At 42.6% G+C, this 19592-nt stretch overlaps 1 protein-coding gene across 2 annotated transcripts in view; it reads right to left on the bottom strand.

Annotated features, from left to right (window-relative positions):
• The window catches only part of THSD4 (thrombospondin type 1 domain containing 4), a 595914-nt gene that overhangs the window by 465217 nt on the left and 111105 nt on the right, over positions 1-19592 (bottom strand). For both annotated transcript variants that reach the window (XM_036347721.1, XM_036347731.1), the window contains exon 5: positions 17633-18080. In XM_036347721.1, coding sequence (XP_036203614.1) covers positions 17633-18080 — 448 coding nt within the window. The remainder of the gene's footprint in view (positions 1-17632; positions 18081-19592) is intronic.

Genomic DNA, 19592 nt, shown 5'->3' with positions numbered 1-19592 from the left:
GTGATGCCCCCTGGGAGATAAGCTCCTTCAAATGAGTCTCTTCTGCCCAAAGAAGGAGGGATGTATCCACTGGTCTCTTATGGAAGAGGAAGAAAGATGCACTTCAATATAAAACTCTCAGGCCCTGGCCAAAGTTCCATCTAGACAACTGTCTGGGGTTGCTATGAGTCACAGGGAGTGCTATGGAAACTGGGGCTGTGTTTCCAGTGACCCTGGTTAATTGGAGATAACAACGGACTCCACCCAACTTCATGCCACTGTTGGTGATCACACAGTTAATTTTTGGTAATTAATTACTTTCAGTTCCCCAGGAGACTAAAAAGCATCATCTGCAATGAAAGTGGCAACAGGGAACATGACCTTGAAGTGTGCCTGAGTAAAATATGCACTTTTTTTATCCTTTGCATTGCTCTGGATTCAATCAAAAGATCAGCTATCATAGCATCATATGATGTATTTAATATCACCACAATAAGGAAATCTAAAAAAAAAAACACCCCACAAAAACAAATCTAAAAAATATGTCCACACTACCATAAGAAAGTGGCTGTGACCTTGGGCAAAGCACTTTGCTTCTCTAAACCTAAATTATTCTATCACCCACCTCCCAGGGATTTTGTGAGAATTAAATTAGTAATACGTTTAAGTTTCAAGCTCATAGCAATGCTCAATAAATGTTAGCTGAATTGGAATCTAAATAGACAACACAGGTGAAGCCACCAGTTCCAGAAAGTTCCTGAAAGGTAGGTGTTTGGAGCAAAATCCTCTCCTTTGTTTTCCAACTATAGAATAATGTAACCATAGACCAAAATTTCCTACAAGTAATCCAGCACATTTTTCAACAAATATATTTATTATCTGCTTTCTCAAACTATTCGGAATTCAACTTTGCAAAAACTCTTCTGCCACCCCACCACTGCCAGCATACCTCACATGGAAAGAGAATTGGTTTTTATGAAGCCATAATAATCCTAATTCTAAAACTAGATAAAGACACTACAAAGAAAGAAAATTATAGGCCAATATTCCTGATGAACACAGATGCTAAAATCCTCAGCAAAATATTAGCAAATGGGATCCAGCAATATATTAAAAAGATCACACACCATAACCAAGTGAAATTTATTCTGGGGATGCAAGGCTGCTACAATATTCACAAATCAATATATGTGATACATCACATAAACAAAATGAAAGATGAAAATCACATGATCATATCAATAGAGGCAGAAAAAGCATTCAACAAAATCCAGCACCATTTTTTGATAAAAACTCTCAGCAAAGTGGAAAGAGAAGGATCATACCCCAATATAATAAAGGCTATATATGACAAACCTACAGCCAACATCATTCTCAATGGGCAAAAACTAAAAGTGTTTCCCTTAAGAACAGGATCAAGGCAAGGATGTCTTATTCAACCACTTTCACCACTCTTATTCAACACTAGAGGCCCGGTGCACGAATCCATGCACCAGTGGGTTCCCTCGGCTTGCCCTGCGGGATCAGGCCAAAACTGGCTCTCTGACATCCCTCGAGGGGTCCTGGATTGCGAGAGGGTGCAGGCCAGGCCAAGGGACCCCACCAGTGCACAATCAGGGCCAGGAAGGGACGTGGGAGGATGGCTAGCCAGGGAAGACCTGTGGGAGGAGTCCTGGGCATGTCCGGCCCATCTCATTCAGGCCCAATCGGCTGGACCCCAGCAGCAAGCTAACCTACCGGTCAGAGCGTCTGTCCCCTGGTGTTCAGTGCACATCATAGTGAGCGGTTGAGCGGCCTTAGCATATCATTAGCATATTACACTTTAATTGGTTGAACGGACTGGACACTTAGCATATTAGGCTTTTATTATATAGGATAGTACTGGAAGTCCTAACCACAGTGATCAGACAAGAAGAAGAGATAAAGGGCATCCAATTTGGAAAGGAGGAAGTAAAACTGTCATTATTCGCAGATGATATGATATTGTACATAGAAAACCCTAAAGACTCCACCAGGAAACTACTAAACTTAATAAATGAATTCAGCAAAGTAGCAGAATACAAAATCAACATCCAGAAATTAATGGCATTTTTATATAACAATAATGAACTCTCAAAAAGAGAAACTAAAAAAACAATCCCATTTACCATTGCAACAACAAAAAATAAGATACCTAAGAATAAATTTAACCAAGGAGATAAAAGATCTGTACTTGGAAAACTATAGGACATTGAGGAAAGAAAAAGAGAAAGATACAAACAAATGGAATAATATACCATATTCATGGATTGGAAGAATTAACATTACTAAAGTGTCCATGCTACCCAAAGAGATCTATAGATTTAACACAATCTCTATTAAAATACCAATGGCATGCTTCACAGATCTTGAACAAATACTCAAAAAATTTATATGGAACCATAAAAGACCCTGCAGCAATCTTGAGAAAGAAGAATAAAGTTGGAGCAATCACAATACCGGATATCAAACTATAGTACAAAGGCATTATAATCAAAACAGTCTGGTACTGGCACAAGAACAAGGATATAGAGCAATAGAACAGAACATAGACCCCAGAAATTGACCCACACCATTATGGTCAATTAATATTTGACAAAGGATGCAAGAACATGCCATGGAGTAAAGACAGTCTCTTCAACAAATAATATTAAGAAAACTGGACAGACACATGCAAAAAGATTAAAGTAGACCACTAACTTACACCATATACAAAAATAAACTCAAAATGGATAAAAGACTTAAATGTAAGCCATGAAACCATAAAAATCCTATAAGAAAAAATAGAGTAAAATCTCAGACATATCACAAAGCAATATGTTCACCAATACATCTCCTAGGACAAGGGAAACAAAAGAGAAACAAATGGGACCACACCAAAATGAAAAGCTTCTGCACAGCAGAAAAAAAAAAAAAAGCCACCATCAAAATAAAAAAGTAACCTGCCGGAAGCCGGTCCATCCTTGCTGCTTGACACAGTTGCTGCAGGATAGAAACATCTGCACAGCATATGTTTCAAGGGACCTGGCGTATATAGCATACTGTTCTTAATATGTTTGCTCCCCTTAGCGCTGTGTGTTTTAACCAAGGTCACCTCTCCGAGAAAGGTTGTTTCCCCAGGTAGGAATTTTTCCCTGAAGTCAGGGAGGGGATGCCTCTCCTAGAAAGGTTGTTTCCCCAGGTAGGAATTTTTCCCTGAAGTCAGGGAGGGGATAAAACTCCTTAACTAAGTGCCAGGCGGGTAGTTAATCACTACAAACAATCATGCTTAAGCTACATAATCTTTACTCCCTGGAATGGAGATAAGAAACGCCCTAACCTTTGTAATAGAAATTGACAGGATTAAAATCAACTGGTATAAATACGGATGTAACAAAACAATAAACAGCAGAACTTCGCTGGAGATCCAGACCAGAACTTGGCTGGAGATCCTGGCTAGAGATCCTGGCTGGGCTGCTGATCAACTGAACGCTGTCTCCGTGTCCTTCCTTCTTCGCCGACTCCGTCCACACCTTTGGGGACCCCTGGACCCGCTGGGGTTGGACCCCGGCAGTAACCCACCATATGCAAGAACATATTTGCAAATGATACATCTGATAAGAGATTAATATCCAAAATATTCAACTCAATAAAAGACAAACAATCCAATTAAAAAATAGGAAAAGGCCAAATAGACACTTTCCCAAAGTGGACATACAAATGGTCAAGAGACATATGAAAAAATGCTCAAAGTCACTAATCATCAGAGAAATGCAAATCAAAACAATGAAATATCACCTCACAGAATGGCTATCATCAACAAATCAACAAACAACAAGTGTTGGTGAGGTTGTGGAAAAAGGGAACCCTAGTACACTGCTGGTGGGAATGCAGAATGGTGCAACTACAGTGGAAAACAGTATGGAGTTTCCTCAAAAAATTAAAAATGGAACTGCCATTTGATCCAGTGATCCCATTTCTAGGAATATATCGTAAGAAATCTGAAACATTCATCAGAAAGAATATATGCACCTTTATGTTCATAGTAGCACAATTTACAATACCTAAGACTTGGAAATAGCCTAAGTGCCCATCAGTAGATTAGTGGATAAAAAAAATATGGTACATTTACAAAATGAAATACTAAGCAGCAATTAAAAATAAAGAACTATTGTCATTTGCAACAGCATGTATGGACCTGGAGAATATTATGCTGAGCAAAATAAGCCAGTCAGAGAAAGATAAGTATCACATGATCTCACTCATATGTGGAATCTAATGGACTAAATAAAATGATGATCAAATAAAGACCCAGAGACAAAGAAGCATGAACAGACTGTTGAACCTCAGAGGGAGGGCAGAGGAGGGTGAGTGGAAAGAAATCAACCAATGAACTTATATGCATAACCTGTGGACACAGACAATGGGGTGGTGAGGGCCTGGGGGTGGAAAGAGCTGGCTGGAAGAGGTTAATGGGGGGAAAAGGAGGACCCATGTAAAACTTTCAACAATAAAGATTTTTAAAAATGGCCAGAAGACCTGAATAGACACTTCTCCAAAGAGGATATACAAGAGACATATGAAAAAATGCTCAAAGTCACTAAGCATCAGAGACATGAAAATTAAAATGACAATGAGATATCACTTCCCACCTGTCAGAATGGCTACCAAAAAATTAAAAATGGAACTGCCATTTGACCCAGCAATCCCACATCTGGGAATATATCCTAAAACCTGAAACACCAATAAAAAAGAATACATACATCCCTATGTTCATAACAGTGTTATTTACAACTAGAGGCCTGATACATGAAATTCGTGCATAGGTAGGGTCCCTAGGCCTGGCTGGCGATCAGGGCCAATCTGTGGGGCGACTGGCAGAGTGATCAGGGGTGGGGCCCCCGCTGGCACCTGCCTTGGCTGGCCTGGGGCCTGCGGGCTGGGGTCAGCTCCTGCATTGAGTGTCTGCCCCTTGGTGGTCAGTGTGTGTTACAGCAACCAGTCGTTCCACTGGCTGTTCCACCATTCAGTTGATTTGCATATTAGGCTTTTATTATATAGGACTAGAGATCCGGTGCACAAAAATTTGTGCACTCGGGGGGATCCCTCTGCCCAGCCTGTGCCCGCTCACAGTCTGGGATCTCTCAGGGGATGTCCACCTGCTGGCTTAGGCCCGCTCCCCAGGGGATCGGGCCTAAGCTGGCAGTCAGACATACCTCTGGCAGCCCTGGAGTCCTCGGGGGATGTCCGCTTGCCAGCAGGGAGCAGGCCTAAGCTGCAGTCGGACATCCTTAGCGCTGCTGAGGAGGCGGGAGAGGCTCCCACCACCACCTCTGTGCTGGCAGCCATCAGCCTGGCTTGTGGCTGAGCAGAGCTCCCCCTGTGGGAGCACACTGACCACCAGAGAGTAGCTCCTGCATTGAGCATTTGCCCCCTGGTGGTCAGTGTGTGTCACAGTGACCAGTCATTCCCAGTCATCCCGCTGTTAGGGTCAATTTGCATATTACCCTTTTATTATATAGGATTGCTAAGATCTGGAAGCAGTCCAAGTGCCCATCAATAGATGAATGGTTAAAAAAGCTGTGGGACAGTTACACAATAGAATACTATACAATTGTAAAAAAGATCATCTCCTACCATTTGGGACAGCATGGATAAACCTGGAGACTATTGTCTAAGTGAAATAAGCCAGTCTTAGAAAGACAAATACCACATGATATCACTTATTTGTGGAATCAAACAAAATGAATTGACCAACAAAATAAGACCTGAAGCATGGAGGCATGGAATAGACTGACATACCAAGTGTACTGGTTAATAATGCGGATTTTTTTTCAATAGATGGAGTTACACATATGTTGATATATATATGCGATTTGATATGTATGCTATTTTGTTGTATTGACAGCAAGCTTCAAAACTTCATATGTCAAATTTTCTGAAGGTGTTAACATTATAGATATTTTTATGCTTAAAAATGTCAAATTTCGTGCCAAAAAAAGAGCATTTGCGGGAAGTTGTAATTCATTACTTTATTCTGAAGAAAAGTGCTGCTGAAAGTTACCATATAATTCGGGAAGCTTATGGTGAACATGCGCCATCTCAAGATACTTGTGAACGCTGGTTTAAATGCTTTAAAAGTGATGATTTCGATGTGAAAGACAAAGAACGTCCAGGTCAACCGAAAAAATTTGAAGACCAAAAATTACAAGTATTATTGGATGAAGATGTGTGTCAAACTCAAAAACAACTTGCAGAAAGATTAAATAATTTCCGATCATTTACAAGCAATGGGAAGATTTTAAAGGAAGGAAAACGGGTGTCACATCAACTGAACGAAAGACAAACGGAAAACCGAAAAGTCACCAGTAAAATGTTGCTTCAACGGTATGAAAGAAAGTCTTTTTTGCATCGAATTGTGACTGGCGATGGAAAGTGGATTTATTTTGAGAAACCCAAATGCACAAAATCATGGGTTGATCCAGGTCAAGCATCAACATCGACTGCAAGGCCAAATCGCTTCGGAAAGAAGACAATGCTCTGCATTTGGTGCAATCAGGAAGGTGTGGTGTATTATGAGCTTCTAAAACCAGGTGAAACCGTTAATACTGGTTGCTACCAACAACAAATAATCAACTTGAATAAGTTTTGATCATGAAACAACCAGAATGTGCCAGAAGACACGGCAAAGTAATTTTGCTTCATGATAACGCACCATCACACACTACAAAACCAGTTAAAGACACGTTAAAAGATCTTGCCTGAGAAGTATTAACCCACCCGCTATATTCACCAGACCTTGCTCCTTCAGATTACCACTTGTTCTGATCAATAGCACATGCACTTTCTGAGCAGCACTTCAAATGTACGAAGAAGTGGGAAATTGGGTCTCTTAAAACAAGAAAAGTTCTATTGGGACGGTATCCACAAATTACCTTAAAGATGGGGGAAATGTGTAGCTAGTGATGGACATTACTTTGAATAAGGCACTTTTGATGTTTTCTCTTGAAATTATCGTGTTTTCTTTGATTACAAAATCTGCATTATTAACCCGGTACACCTGGTACCTGGATGTGAGGGTAGGGGGATGAGGAGAGATAAACCAACTTATATGCATAACTCATGGACACTGAGAGGGTGGGTAGGGGCTGGGTGAAGGAGAATAAAATGGGAGATATCTGTAATACTATCAACAATTTAAACAGATAGGACACGCACTGCGGCAGCCAACCAGCCTAATCTGGGCCCCAATCAGCCCCCCGCAACCGCCTGGGCCTCTGCCCCGCCCCCCACCTGCCCAGCCCCTGATGGGCCCACCCCACCGATTGGGAGCAGGGTGGCTGGCAGAAATTTGAGGTCTGGAGACCTTGGAGGTGCTTGGTCTTGGGCAGCTGCACTGGACCTGGGATCAGGGCACCTGAGTGGGAAATGAGGCGGGGAGGCTTACCTGGTGGCCGCCACAGTCCCCGCGGCCTGTGCATAGCAGCCAGGCATTTGGCCCTAGTCGGAGCAGTGGAGGGAATAGGGGTGGCAGGACGCCCAGGAGCCAGGAGGCGCGAGGCCCAACCTGGGTGCTTACCCTGCCCACGTGGGCCCAGCAGCACCAGCAGGCGGGGCATGGTGCGCTGTGAGGAGCTGGGGCTCCATAGCAGACCAAAGGGGAAGCAAGCTGGGAGGGTGAGGCCCTGGGCCAGCAGGAGCCCTGAGCGACGTGGGCGGGGCTGGAATGTACGGTGCGCTCTCATTGGCCAACAGGATCTCAGAACTCATGCGGGGTGGGCGGGGATGGAGCTGGAAACGCTAGTGGAGTGGGCAGGGCTGCAGACCAGTGCCTTTTAGGCCTTGGCCTTGGAATTCTGCAGGCGACCAGTGTGCTGGCTACCAGCGCGTCAGAGGTCAGCCCTGCTTCAAGAGAGAGGACGTGGCGGAAAGTGGCAAGGCCACAGGAGGGATGGGAAATGTTGTGGCCATCTCTGGGAAACACAGCTGCCATGGTCTTCAGTAACTATGAACAGATAATCTTTGGTCTCCCTTCTACAGAAGAGGAAGCTGAGACTCAAAGAAGGGAGCCTTCCACAACACCTCACCCGCTTCTCAGACCTGAGTCTGTGCAGGATTGTTTTCGTTGAAAGTAGAGGATCCAAAATGTTTTCAGATCGTTGCTATTTTAGGCAGGAAAGAATTTAGCACAGGGAATTGGTGCTTGGGAAATCATCGGAAAGCTGGAGGAGTGGGTCTTAGGCTGGCCCCCTCAGCCACAACTGAATTCTAGGGCACTCTGGCACAGCTGTGACCCGGGGATCAGGGAACTGCTGCCCCTGCAAGTGCCCTCCAGCTCCCACAAAACTGGTCACTGGGCACTGCCTCTGCACAACTGCCTGTGCACAGCCTGGATTCCGCTGCAGAAAACCTCCACATCTCTGCAAACATGGTCACCAGCAATAAACAGCCCAAATGGCGGGAAGGAGCCTCTGCCCCACTTCTGCCTTCAAAATATTGTGCAAGCGCATCCAATCGGCAGAAACGAACTCATATGCAGAAACCTAGCTGCGAAGGAGTTTGGACAGTTGTATAGTTTAATGCAACATTTTTAAACAAAAAACAATGTGCAGCCAGAGTCTTATTTTATTCCAAATGCAACTGATAGACCATCAGAACCATATGCAGATGTTTTAAAATACATGCAAATATTCTTAAAGGGGATGTGTATATCTGGTGCTGCTGATTTATAAAGGAGGCATTAGACTATCGGCCCTGGGGCCGTTCGGGGCCAGCCAGGGGCAGGTTGGCTCTGGGAGTGCACTGACCTCCCGGCTGGCCAGGGTAAGGGACCCCATCGGCGCATGAATTCATGCACCAGGCCTCTAGTATATATATTTGAAACCTATGTAATTTTATTAACTGATGTTACCCCAATAAATTAAATAAAAATTAAAAAACAAAACAAAAAGAGTTGGGTCAAGGCTTTGGATTTTAAAAAACTAAGGTCTCCTTAGATTTCAAACACTTCTTTTCCCCATTCAAGTTCATAATGTTCTCCTAGAGCAGCAATTTTCAACTGGTGTGCTGTGGCAGGCACACTGGTGTGCTGCAATAATTTTTAAAACATGCAATTCCTGACTCTTTAGTCAGGGGCACTGACCTCTTTTTCCTTAGATTGTCAAATAAAAAAAATGACAACAGCCAACACAACAACAGATGTCTGGTGTAAATTATTCGAGATTATACCTATTTTTTTTTTTTTCAGGTCAGCAAAAACTCTATTTTTTGGTGTGTCCCAAAATTTTAGTAATTAGTCTGTGTGCCATGAGATGAAAAATGTTGAAAATCGAGGTCCTAGAGAAAGGTGTTTCCCTCTCATTCAATGCATACATCACAGACCCAACGGATGCTAAAATCTAGGCCTATCCTAGGAGTGCTTGCTTATTTCTCCCTCGTTAGAATATTAACATCTCTATGCCTGTGAGAAGTTCTAAAAGAGAACAGCTTTTTTCTAACTAACCAGGAAGTATGGCAAGATGCAAACTTTTTAAAACATTCAAAACTCCTACTTTCCCAAGGAGCATAAATTTCCTAGTGGCTACTTCAGGGATCACATGAGTAAGATTGATTTCCTTCTCTCTGCTGTCTGCTAGGGCAGGATGTGAAATGCCTTCAAAGGTAAACAGTGACTGTGCTCCTGCCATATGCCAGGTGTTGTGGATTAAGGATACAGAGAAGAACTCCTCATAACTGTCTCCTGCAAGGATTTCACAGGTCAAGGTGAGAAAAATACATCAACCAAAATACTGGGTGGGTAAAAGTAGGTTTACAGTTGTTCGTATGGAAAAAGATACACAGGTTATGATTATTACAATAGCTTTACTAACTCAAAATAATGTCATTCATAACTATAAACCTATTTTTGCACACCCCTAAGTAGTAATTCAATGAGAAAAATTTAATGAATTATTTGGACACTAAATTTCTAATCTTGCAAAACAAGGAGTTAACTGATCCTTCCTCATGTTGATAAATTAAGGAAATAAAAATTGTCAGTATACTATATATAATTTAAAATATAACTGAAAATTGAAATGTGGCTAGCAGAGATCAGCAGAGTGGGAGGACAGGGGTGAGTGAGGAGTTGACAGAGTGAGGAGTTGACAGAGAAAATTTGAAGTTGATATATCAAGAAGCAGAGGTATTAGTGTGCTATTTAGAGTTATGGGAAGAATGACCAGAAAAAAATAAGCATTAAATATAGCTAACTGTGATTGTATCTTGGAAGAGGGACTAGGATATACCTCTCTACTGCTGTTATTATTATTTTTTATTTTAAAGCAAGAATGAGAGCGAGAGAGAGAAGGGGAGAGAGAGAGAGAGAGAGAGAGAGACATCAATCAGTTGCCTCCTGCTCGTGCCCCAATCAGGGATCCACAACCTGGGTATGTGCCTTGACCAGGATTTGAACCCACCACCTTTTAGTGTATGGGACGATGCTCCAGCCAACTGAGCCACATCAGCCAGGGCAACCACTGTTCCATTTCTTACTATTTGTACATTTTATAATCATGAAAAGTGACAATTGTGAACAATTCATATACTAGTATAGGTGTGAGTGATTCATACTTTCATAGTTCATACATATGAAATATTTGTGACTATTTCCATTTAATATTTATAGATTTAATAAGTACACTTAATATTTATATATTCATATATAGTTCACATAGGTATATGCAAGGCCACTGACAGAATATGAAGAAGTCAACTGGAAAACTTTCTGTGGAAAATTCCAAGCAGTGTAGAAAATGGAAAGCAGAATGTTCTGAAAAGCTCTGACACTAGCACAGATTTCCCGAATAAGAAGGTTTGGAGACAAGCTCACGATAAGAGAAAGTTCACGGTCCTGTCCGTCCGATAGCTGGCCCAGTCACTGGCAAGTTTTGCGCCTTCCGGAATCGCATTAAACTACTGCCTGGCCCACCTGCTACGTTTCTTCTTAAAACTGCAGTCAGGAAGTTGTCAACTTCTCTTCCATTCAGTGTCAAGCTAAAAATGGGGCAAAATTAGAATCTACCTGAACAGAACATGCTTAACTACACTGGAGGTTTGTCCAGCATCTTCCCTTGATTTCACATACTGCGAGGCAGAAACAACTCCACACGAATAAATCCAGGGTCAAAATCCAGTCCCACTCCTCCCCTACCCACGCCCCCCTCCAAGGAAATTTACTGAAGAGACACCCATACCAGAGCTCATCACATTCCTGCTTTTAGCAATAACTGCAGGCCAGTTATTGGATGGACAGGACCTCTAACTTTCTCTTATCGTGAGCTTGTCTCCAACCTGCTTATTTCCTCTCATAACATTAATTGTACTCTGCCTAAACTCCCTTGGCAACAAAGCACCTTAAAAATGTACACTCTAGCCCTGGCCAGTTTGGCTCATGGATAGAGAGTCGGCCTACGGACTGGAGGGTTCTGGGTTCGATTCCAGTCAAGGGCATGTACCTTGTTTGTGGGCACATCCCTAGTGGGGGGTATGTAGGAGGCAGCTGATCGATGTTTCTCTCTCATCGATGTTTCTGGCTTTCTATCCCTCTCCCTTCCTCTCTGTAAAAAATCAATAAAATATATATATATTTTTTAAAATTACACTCTAATCCCTGCCTTGCACTTACAGCCTCCCTTATGGAGGAGCTGGAGCGCCAGTCCCTCTCCAGGAGAAAGAAGTGCTCCAGAGAAGGCAGCAAGAGACACCACCTCCAGCAGTGTCCTGGTCTGCTCATGTATTTAGCAAATAATAATACAAAACCCAGAAACAGAATTTTACTTTAATTGTATCCCCTCAGGCACCAGAATAACTGCGGTTTGGTTTCCTTATTCCCCAGTTTCACCCCTTTAAATGCGCTAGTTCTTTCGTTCCCAAGTTTTGGCCAAGAGTTTCCATGAAGAAGAAACAACTATTTACTCGAGTCCTTGAGTATTTGCTATTTTTTGCCACAGCTGAGGAAATGCAGGGCTGTGCGTGTTAGCCCTTCCCTGCTGAAGACACACTTGCAGGTGAACACCGCTCACTGGGCAAACTTCTGACTCACTGACAGGTCTCCCCCACACTCACTCTTGTTCCTTGGCCATGATGGGAGTATAAAGGGACTCTAGATCCCTGTCACTCCCTCTTCCTAGAAAACTCTCCCCCCACCTGGATAGCCTGCTTCTCTGTTAGATTAGTATGATTTTTCACAATATTGCCCTTTCACCACTTCCCTCTTTGAATAGGAAGATTTGCATAATTGGGGATTCCTGTCATCTCTTCATGTTGGACATGGGAGAGTATATGTCATTGGTGCTAAGATGCTGGAGCACGGGGGTCCACATGGAGAGTGTGCAAGTAAGACTGAACACAGCAGGACTGAGCCTGCTCTCCTTAAGAAGGGCCTGCTTGCAAGGTTGGTCCTTGGCTGGCGTCTGGAAACTTGGAAGTCAGACGGGTTTCCACCACTCCCTAAGTGATAAGAGTGACTCACTATGCCCAAACCATAGTTTATGCTAAACATATGCTTTTCTTTTGGACTCTGGAATTTTGTATGTGGCAGGCTGAGAGTGCCTTCATGACCAGCCCCCAATAAAAACTTTGAGCAGGGAGTCTCTGACGAGCTTCCCTGGTAGACAACCTTCCACAGATGTTGTCATAACTCAATGCTGGGGAATTCAGTGTGTCCTGTGAGACTCCACTGGGACAGAACCCTTGGAAGCTGGTGCCTGATTTCCTCTAGACTTGGCCCCATGTGCTATTCTCTCTGTAGATTTTTCTCTATATCCTTTCATTGTAATAAATCATAGCTATGCATATGACTGTAGACTACATGCCAAGTCCTGTGAGTCCTCCTGGCAAATCATCAAACCTAGGTGTGGTTTTGGGGACCCCTAACAGAGAGTTTTAAAGTGTTCATAGGGTATAAAACTTCTAATCAAGATGGTCATAAAGGTGAATACAGTACTCAAATCCTCTCACAACCATATCAAAATTACAGCTAAACTACAGAACAACCATCATTTAGAACCTCCTGAAATCTAGCTAAACAGAAGTCCTACAATTAGGAATATAAAGAAGAAGCCACATCAAGACTGGTAAGAGGCGCAAAGAGGCAGAATGGGCTAGTCCTACACCTACAAGTGGCATTTTAAGATCAGGAGGGATATCTTAGCTATGGAGGACACCCTTGAGGAGCAACGGGTCCCAGCCACACCAGGCCGCCAAGCCTAGAGTTCCATTTCTAGGAATAGGAGTCCCAATAACTTCTAGCTGTGAAAACCAGTGGCTGAGTGAAACAGAGGACTGCTGGAGTCCCAGGCATTCCTCTTAAAGGGCCCACACATGGACTTACTCAGATTCACTTGATCTGAGCTCCAGCACTGGGGCAGCAGCTTAAAAAGTACCAGGGACATGTGTGGAGGAAATGAATTATCTGGCATCAGGGAGAGAGCTGGGGGACAGCTTTCTGCCAGACAAAAGTGATGGCAGAGGCCATTGTTCCTTTTCTTAGACCGACCCCCACCACAGAGCCAGCATGTGGGAACCATACTGAGTCTTCATCAACATGGCTCACATTGTTTGTCTTGCTCTAGTGATTCCCTGAGACCCCAGCACCACACAACTTGCAGGCCCACCCAAGCTGTTTCCAGTGGCTTTTTCATACAAATGGCCTCTCTTGTCTCGTGCTTTGGACTTCCTTAAAATCTCTCAAATAAGCAACAGCTGGCCTCTTCATACACCATACCTTCTGCTAAGGGCCTCAGGCCCAGTACTAGCAGCAGCAGGCCTTGGTTCACAACTTAGCCTCTCCTGGGCACCTCCAAGTACAGCACAAGAAGAAGCCATCTGCAGATCATTCTGTAGCTTGTGCTGAGTGGCCCCAGCCAGGGCACAGGCAGTAGCTCACCTTGTACCTTCTGGAATGCCCCAGAGCCAGTGCACCTGGTGGAAAGCTTCAGACCACATCAGATTTCAACCTTACCACTTCCACTAATGGCACACTCAAAAGGTAGACTTGATGAGCAACAAAGCCACATTGAAGCAAGTCCTGATACATATGATTGACTCCTGCACAGCAGCTCCTACACTGCAGTTGCAGCTAGTCCTCGCAGCTGAATGGCCTGGGAGGGGGGAGGGGTGCATCAACAGCAATCAAGGCTCAACTACAATAGGACAGTGCAAATAGCCCACACAGGGGCACACCTTGAGTACCCAGCTTGTGTGACTGGAGAAGCTGTGTGACTGAGCCCTACAGGACCCTACTATACAAGATCACTCTATCAAATCTGGGAGAATTAGCAGCTCTATCTAATACATAGAAACAAACACAGGCGAGCAGCCAAAATGCAGAGACAAAGAAACATGTCCCAAATGAAAGAGCAGGAGAAATCTCCAGAAAAAGAACTAAATAAAACAGAGGCAAACAAACTACGAGATACAAGTTTAAAACAATGGTTATAATTATGCTTAAGTAACTCAGTGAGTACTTCAAGGAACTGTAATGAGAACTTCAACAGCATGATAAAGTACAAAGAAAACATTAAAAAGACCACTCAGAAATGAAGGATACACTAACTGAAATGAAGAATAATTTACAGGGAATCAATAGTAAAGTAGATGAAGGTGAGAATCAAATCAGCAATTTGGAATAGAAGAAGCAAAAAACACCAAATCAGAACAGCAAAAGAAAAAGGAACCCAAAACAATGATGTAAGGAGCCTCTGGGACAACTTCAGGGGACCAACATTCACATCATGGGAGCACCAGAAGGAGAAGGGAGAGAGCAAAAAATTGAAAACCTACTTGAAAAAATAATGACAGAAAACTTCCCTAATCTGGTGAAGGAAATAAACATACAAGTCCAGGAAGCGCAGAGTATCAAACAAGATGAACCTAAAGAGGTCCACACCAAGACACATTATAATTAAAATGCAAAAGGTTAAAGACAAAGAGAGAATCTGAAAAGCAGCAAGAGCAAGCTGGTCAGCTACCCACAAGGGAGCTCCCATAAGACTGTCAGCTGATTTCTCAATAGAAACTTTGCAGGCCAAAAAGGAGTGGCAATAAATATCCAAAGTGATGAAAAGCAAGGACATACAACCAAGATCAATTACTCTACCCCGTGAAGCTATCATTTATAATCAAAGGACATATAAAGGCCTTCCCAGACAAGAAAAAGATAAAGAAGTTCATCACCACCAAGCCAATATTAAACAAAATGTTAAAGAGTCTTCTTTAAGAAGAAGAGAAGAAAAGATAAAAAATATGAACAATAAATTGCAAAAAATACATGTTTATTAATAATTGAACCTAAAAACAAAATAAACAAGCAGAACAGAAACAGATGCATAGATACAGAGAGCATTTTGATGGTTGCCAAATGGGAGAGGGGTTGGAAGAATGGGTGAAAAAGGTGAAGGTATTAAGAAGTACAAATTGGTTGTTACAAAATAGTCATGGGGATATAAAGTATAGCATAAGGAATATAGTCAATAATATTCTAATAACTATATATGGTGTCTGATGTGTATGAGATTTACCAGGATGATCACTTAGTAAGTTATATAATGTCTAATCACTGGGGTTTACACCTGAAACTAATATAATATTGTTTGTCAACTGTAATTGAGAAATAGAAATTATTTTAAAAATAATTTTTAAAAATGAAAGTGTTCATAAAGTATGGTCCAAGTCACAAGAAGCCATGGGCTTATAAAAAGAAGATATACAGTAATAGAACTGCTAAGGAATGCTTACTCAATAAGAGTAAATAGGATGTGGCTTGGGGTGATAGGGTGCACTGGGGAGGACACTGTGCAAAGTGTTACAGCAGAGAAGGCAATTAAACTTGAATGATCCTTTGCCAATATTTTATTATTATGTCTACTACATCTTTGTCCTGGGTTTGAAACATTGTTTTGCCTATTTCCAAAATATAATGAATTCACAAGAATTTTTGAAGATTCATCGCAATTCAATCTCCTCAGTAGTGGAGTTACCCCAGAACCTAGAGAAACCATGTTTGATACATGGGCTGGACAGCCCTGCTATGGAAGCATAGGTCTGGCAAGAAGTGCCCGGTCTAAAGAAATGTAGGTTAGATGAAAAAATGCTTAGAAAATATCAGGTCCACATATATGCCAAATACCCTCTCCCTTTTCCATTATCTTTGATTTACTTGGTCTTCAAAATTAAGAAACAGACTAGTCAATGGGAGAATGAGTTCTCCACTGGAAATGAATTCATTTCATCTTAAAAGAATTGCAATGAATGAACAGGGACCATGTCTAATCACTGGCACTAATATTTCTTTTTGATTTATGGTCCTCACAACTTTGTTACAAGACGAGCAATGATGCTCAATTAAGACTTACTGGTTGACTGATTAGTAATGGCTTTCGAAAAATCGCTGCTTTACAAAAATTCCTGAAGTCTGTCAGTTGAAGAACAAGCTAAAAAGCAATCCAGGAATTCAAAGAAATTATTAAAATCACAAATTAAGTCATTTCTATGGACTCCATGGCAGGAAATATATCTTTAATGAGGAAATTGAAGCTAATATATAACAGCTGTCCTGTTACCCAGTAACAGAGTATTAAAGCAGATTAAATTATTAATTAAAAATATAGCAACTTGGAAATTTAACCTTTACACATTCTCCATTCCTTTCTCTTTTATATATAGTTTTTAAACTGATACTTTTTAAACACATTTGGTCATATTATGTAGTTTCCATTTATAATTTCCTTTGCTATTCATTAGTTGTGAAATCTTCAATTACTCACTATCAGACTTTCTCAAGGTCTGTATCTAAAGTGTGTGTATGCCTGGAAGAGCAGGGAGACTCCAAGGAAACTTACTGAGTGATACCAAGGCTAGTCAAATGCCTAAACTCCCACTTATTTGGTGCCACCACTGGCTGCCCTAAATTAGCCAAACTGCACTTGACCCACAGATCCCTGAGAAATTGTTGACATAAAGCCACTGAGAATTTGGAAGTTGTTTGATATGAAGCAATAGGTTGTCAATAAGTGATTCAAGAAATTATTTTGGGGAGAATAAATGGAGAGAAATGAGAGGGAAGGAAGGTTTAAAAACTGAAAACCATGGCCTAGCACACAGGGGAACTTGGCTGTGAAAAAAGGACTTTGTGTGGTACCACCACTTCCTCCTCCTTTGGTCTCGGCGCCTTTCACTGGGTTTCTAAAAGCACTATGTTGGGACAGAGCACCTCGAAGTTCACAACTTCCATGGTCCGTAGGAGCCACCATGAGGAGGGCCCAGGGAGGAATTTGCCATTTCCAGTGGAAAACAAGTGGCGGTTACTAGTTATGATGATTATATACTTTGGATCAGGATCTGCCACACCTATCTTTCTAGTAACACCAACAACTTAAGAAATAAGGGTGTTTTAGTTACTCCATGAAATAGGTAATTACTTAATGGATTTCTCTTATTCCCAAAGCAATGTTTTCCCTTTATTTCTTTTTTCCTCCTTTCTGCACTCCTCCCTCCAAAAAAAATTCCAAAAACATGGCCTAGAAAACCATGTCTTGCTGCCTTCCACATCTTCACTGCCACGCAACAGGAAGGTAAGCTAGCAGCCATCCCAGGCCCAGAAGAGGCATGTACTCACGTTGGTATTGCACAGCTTGTATTGGCGATAGGCCCCAATGCAGGAGATTGCTGCAGACCGGGCTGGCTGGGCGAAGCTCAGGGCTGTGCTGTGGGCTCCCATGCCATGGCTGCTGCTTGTTTCTGGGCTGTGCAAGGAACTTGAAGCTACAGGGAAGCCCTGGTCATGGGTCAAAGGCAGCTGGTAGATGGAAGCCTCTGAGGCCTGCAGTCCAGAATGAGGGCCACTGTCACTCCGGTACAGAGGTCCATGGTGGGGGGCCCGGCCACGTGGAGGGCTATAGCCATAGCTAGGACCCGATGCCTCTTGGGACCTGGAATGCCGGGACGAGGACCTCTGCCTCCGAAGCCTCTGCGGTGAGTGTGTGGAGTCCGTCTGCAGTGGTAAAATGTACGGGGCCTTCCCATAGCCATACTTGCCAGGGCCGATGGGACCTCGGGTCCTGCTCCTACAGACACAAGAAAGGAGATGAACAGTCATGGGAATGGTCACGTCCGCCCAGAAGTTCTGGTCCATGGTAGAGGGACTGGGTAGAGAGGTTTAGGAGAGAGCCCGTGGTGGGACAGGGAGGCAGAGGGTGCATTCCAGGAAGAGGGAATGTCCTGGGGGCTGGAACAGGCTCTGCAGTGGCTGGAAGACAGAATGAAGGTGGGTGATGTAAGCAGTTGAAAATGAGTTTAGGACGGTGAGCTGTGGTCTGTACATGACTTATGTCAGGGAGTTTGGGTATTTTTATAGGTTGTAAGGAGGAGCCACTGAAGGTTTTTTGAGAAGTATAAAGATATAATTGTAATTTCAGCTATAGTAACTTCCTGTCCATTTTTTTCTGATAGTGGTTTGTGGGTTTTTTCTCACTCAACTATGCCTGATATTTCAGACCCTGTTTCCATTACCATTCATGTCCAAATAGCATTTCTAGATAAGTAGTATTTAGCCAAGCAGCAAAATTCTAATGTAGTCCTAGGCCTGACTTGCACTGTGTCAGACTTACTCCCTTAAGAAACCAGAGGAGGTTGAGCAACTGGCTACACATCACTCTTGAAGCAACCCATGCTGAACAATGGTCATCTACACATTGGTATGGATTTATTGAGACCTGCTGCCTTGTAAGACCTTATGAAAGTCATGTAAAAAGTAGTGTGCTGGGAAATGTTCGACAACTGGCATTCCAGGGCATAAAAGTTCTGATCTGTAGAATTTTTTTCACTGCCAAAGTGTAAATATTCCCAGCATGGCCAACTTCAAGCTGCCATTGTGAAGACACAATCAGCTCCAGTGAGGAGAGGAAAACCAGGTCCAGCACAACAATGCATGTAAAGTGACTATAAAGGAGCTGTTTGCATAATATAGGAATGGTAATGAAATACAAGAATGAATCAAGCATAGTTCCCCAAGACCTCAGCCTTACAACTAAAAGCAAGTAGAACATAATGCAGAGCAATTTAAAGGTTTTGGAGGCATTGCAAAAATGGTGCACTCAGAACTGGGAGGCAAGAGGAAGCACTTTCTCCTGTTAATATGTTGTTGTTGTTGTTTTTATCTGAGAGAGAGAGAGAGAGAGAGAGAGAGAGAGAGAGAGAGAGAGAGAGAGAGAGAAACATCTATCAGTTGCCTCCAATATGTCAGAGACTGACCTGTAACTTGGGCATGTGCTCTGACCAGGAATCAAACTGGCGGCCTTTTGGTACATGGGACTACACTCAACCAACTGAGCCACACCGGCCAGAGCAAGAGAAAGAACTTTTGACTGGAGGGATCTGGAAAAGTGTCAGCCACGAGTCTGAGAGTTGGGAAGCGCAGGTTCCAATATTCTGTGGAATGACTTCATTAAGTAAGTCATATAACTCTTACTTATTTGTAAAATGACTGAACTGGATTAAATTACTACGAAGGTCGTTCCAACTCTAAAGTCATATGCTTCCATAATAATTCTACTTTTACATAAAATTGGAAATGTGCC

This window comes from Myotis myotis, unplaced genomic scaffold (assembly GCF_014108235.1).
Source record: "Myotis myotis isolate mMyoMyo1 unplaced genomic scaffold, mMyoMyo1.p scaffold_m19_p_1, whole genome shotgun sequence".
Classification (NCBI taxonomy): domain Eukaryota; kingdom Metazoa; phylum Chordata; class Mammalia; order Chiroptera; family Vespertilionidae; genus Myotis; species Myotis myotis.
Note: the sequence above shows the minus strand (reverse complement) of the source record. Positions and strands in the feature narration are given on the sequence as shown.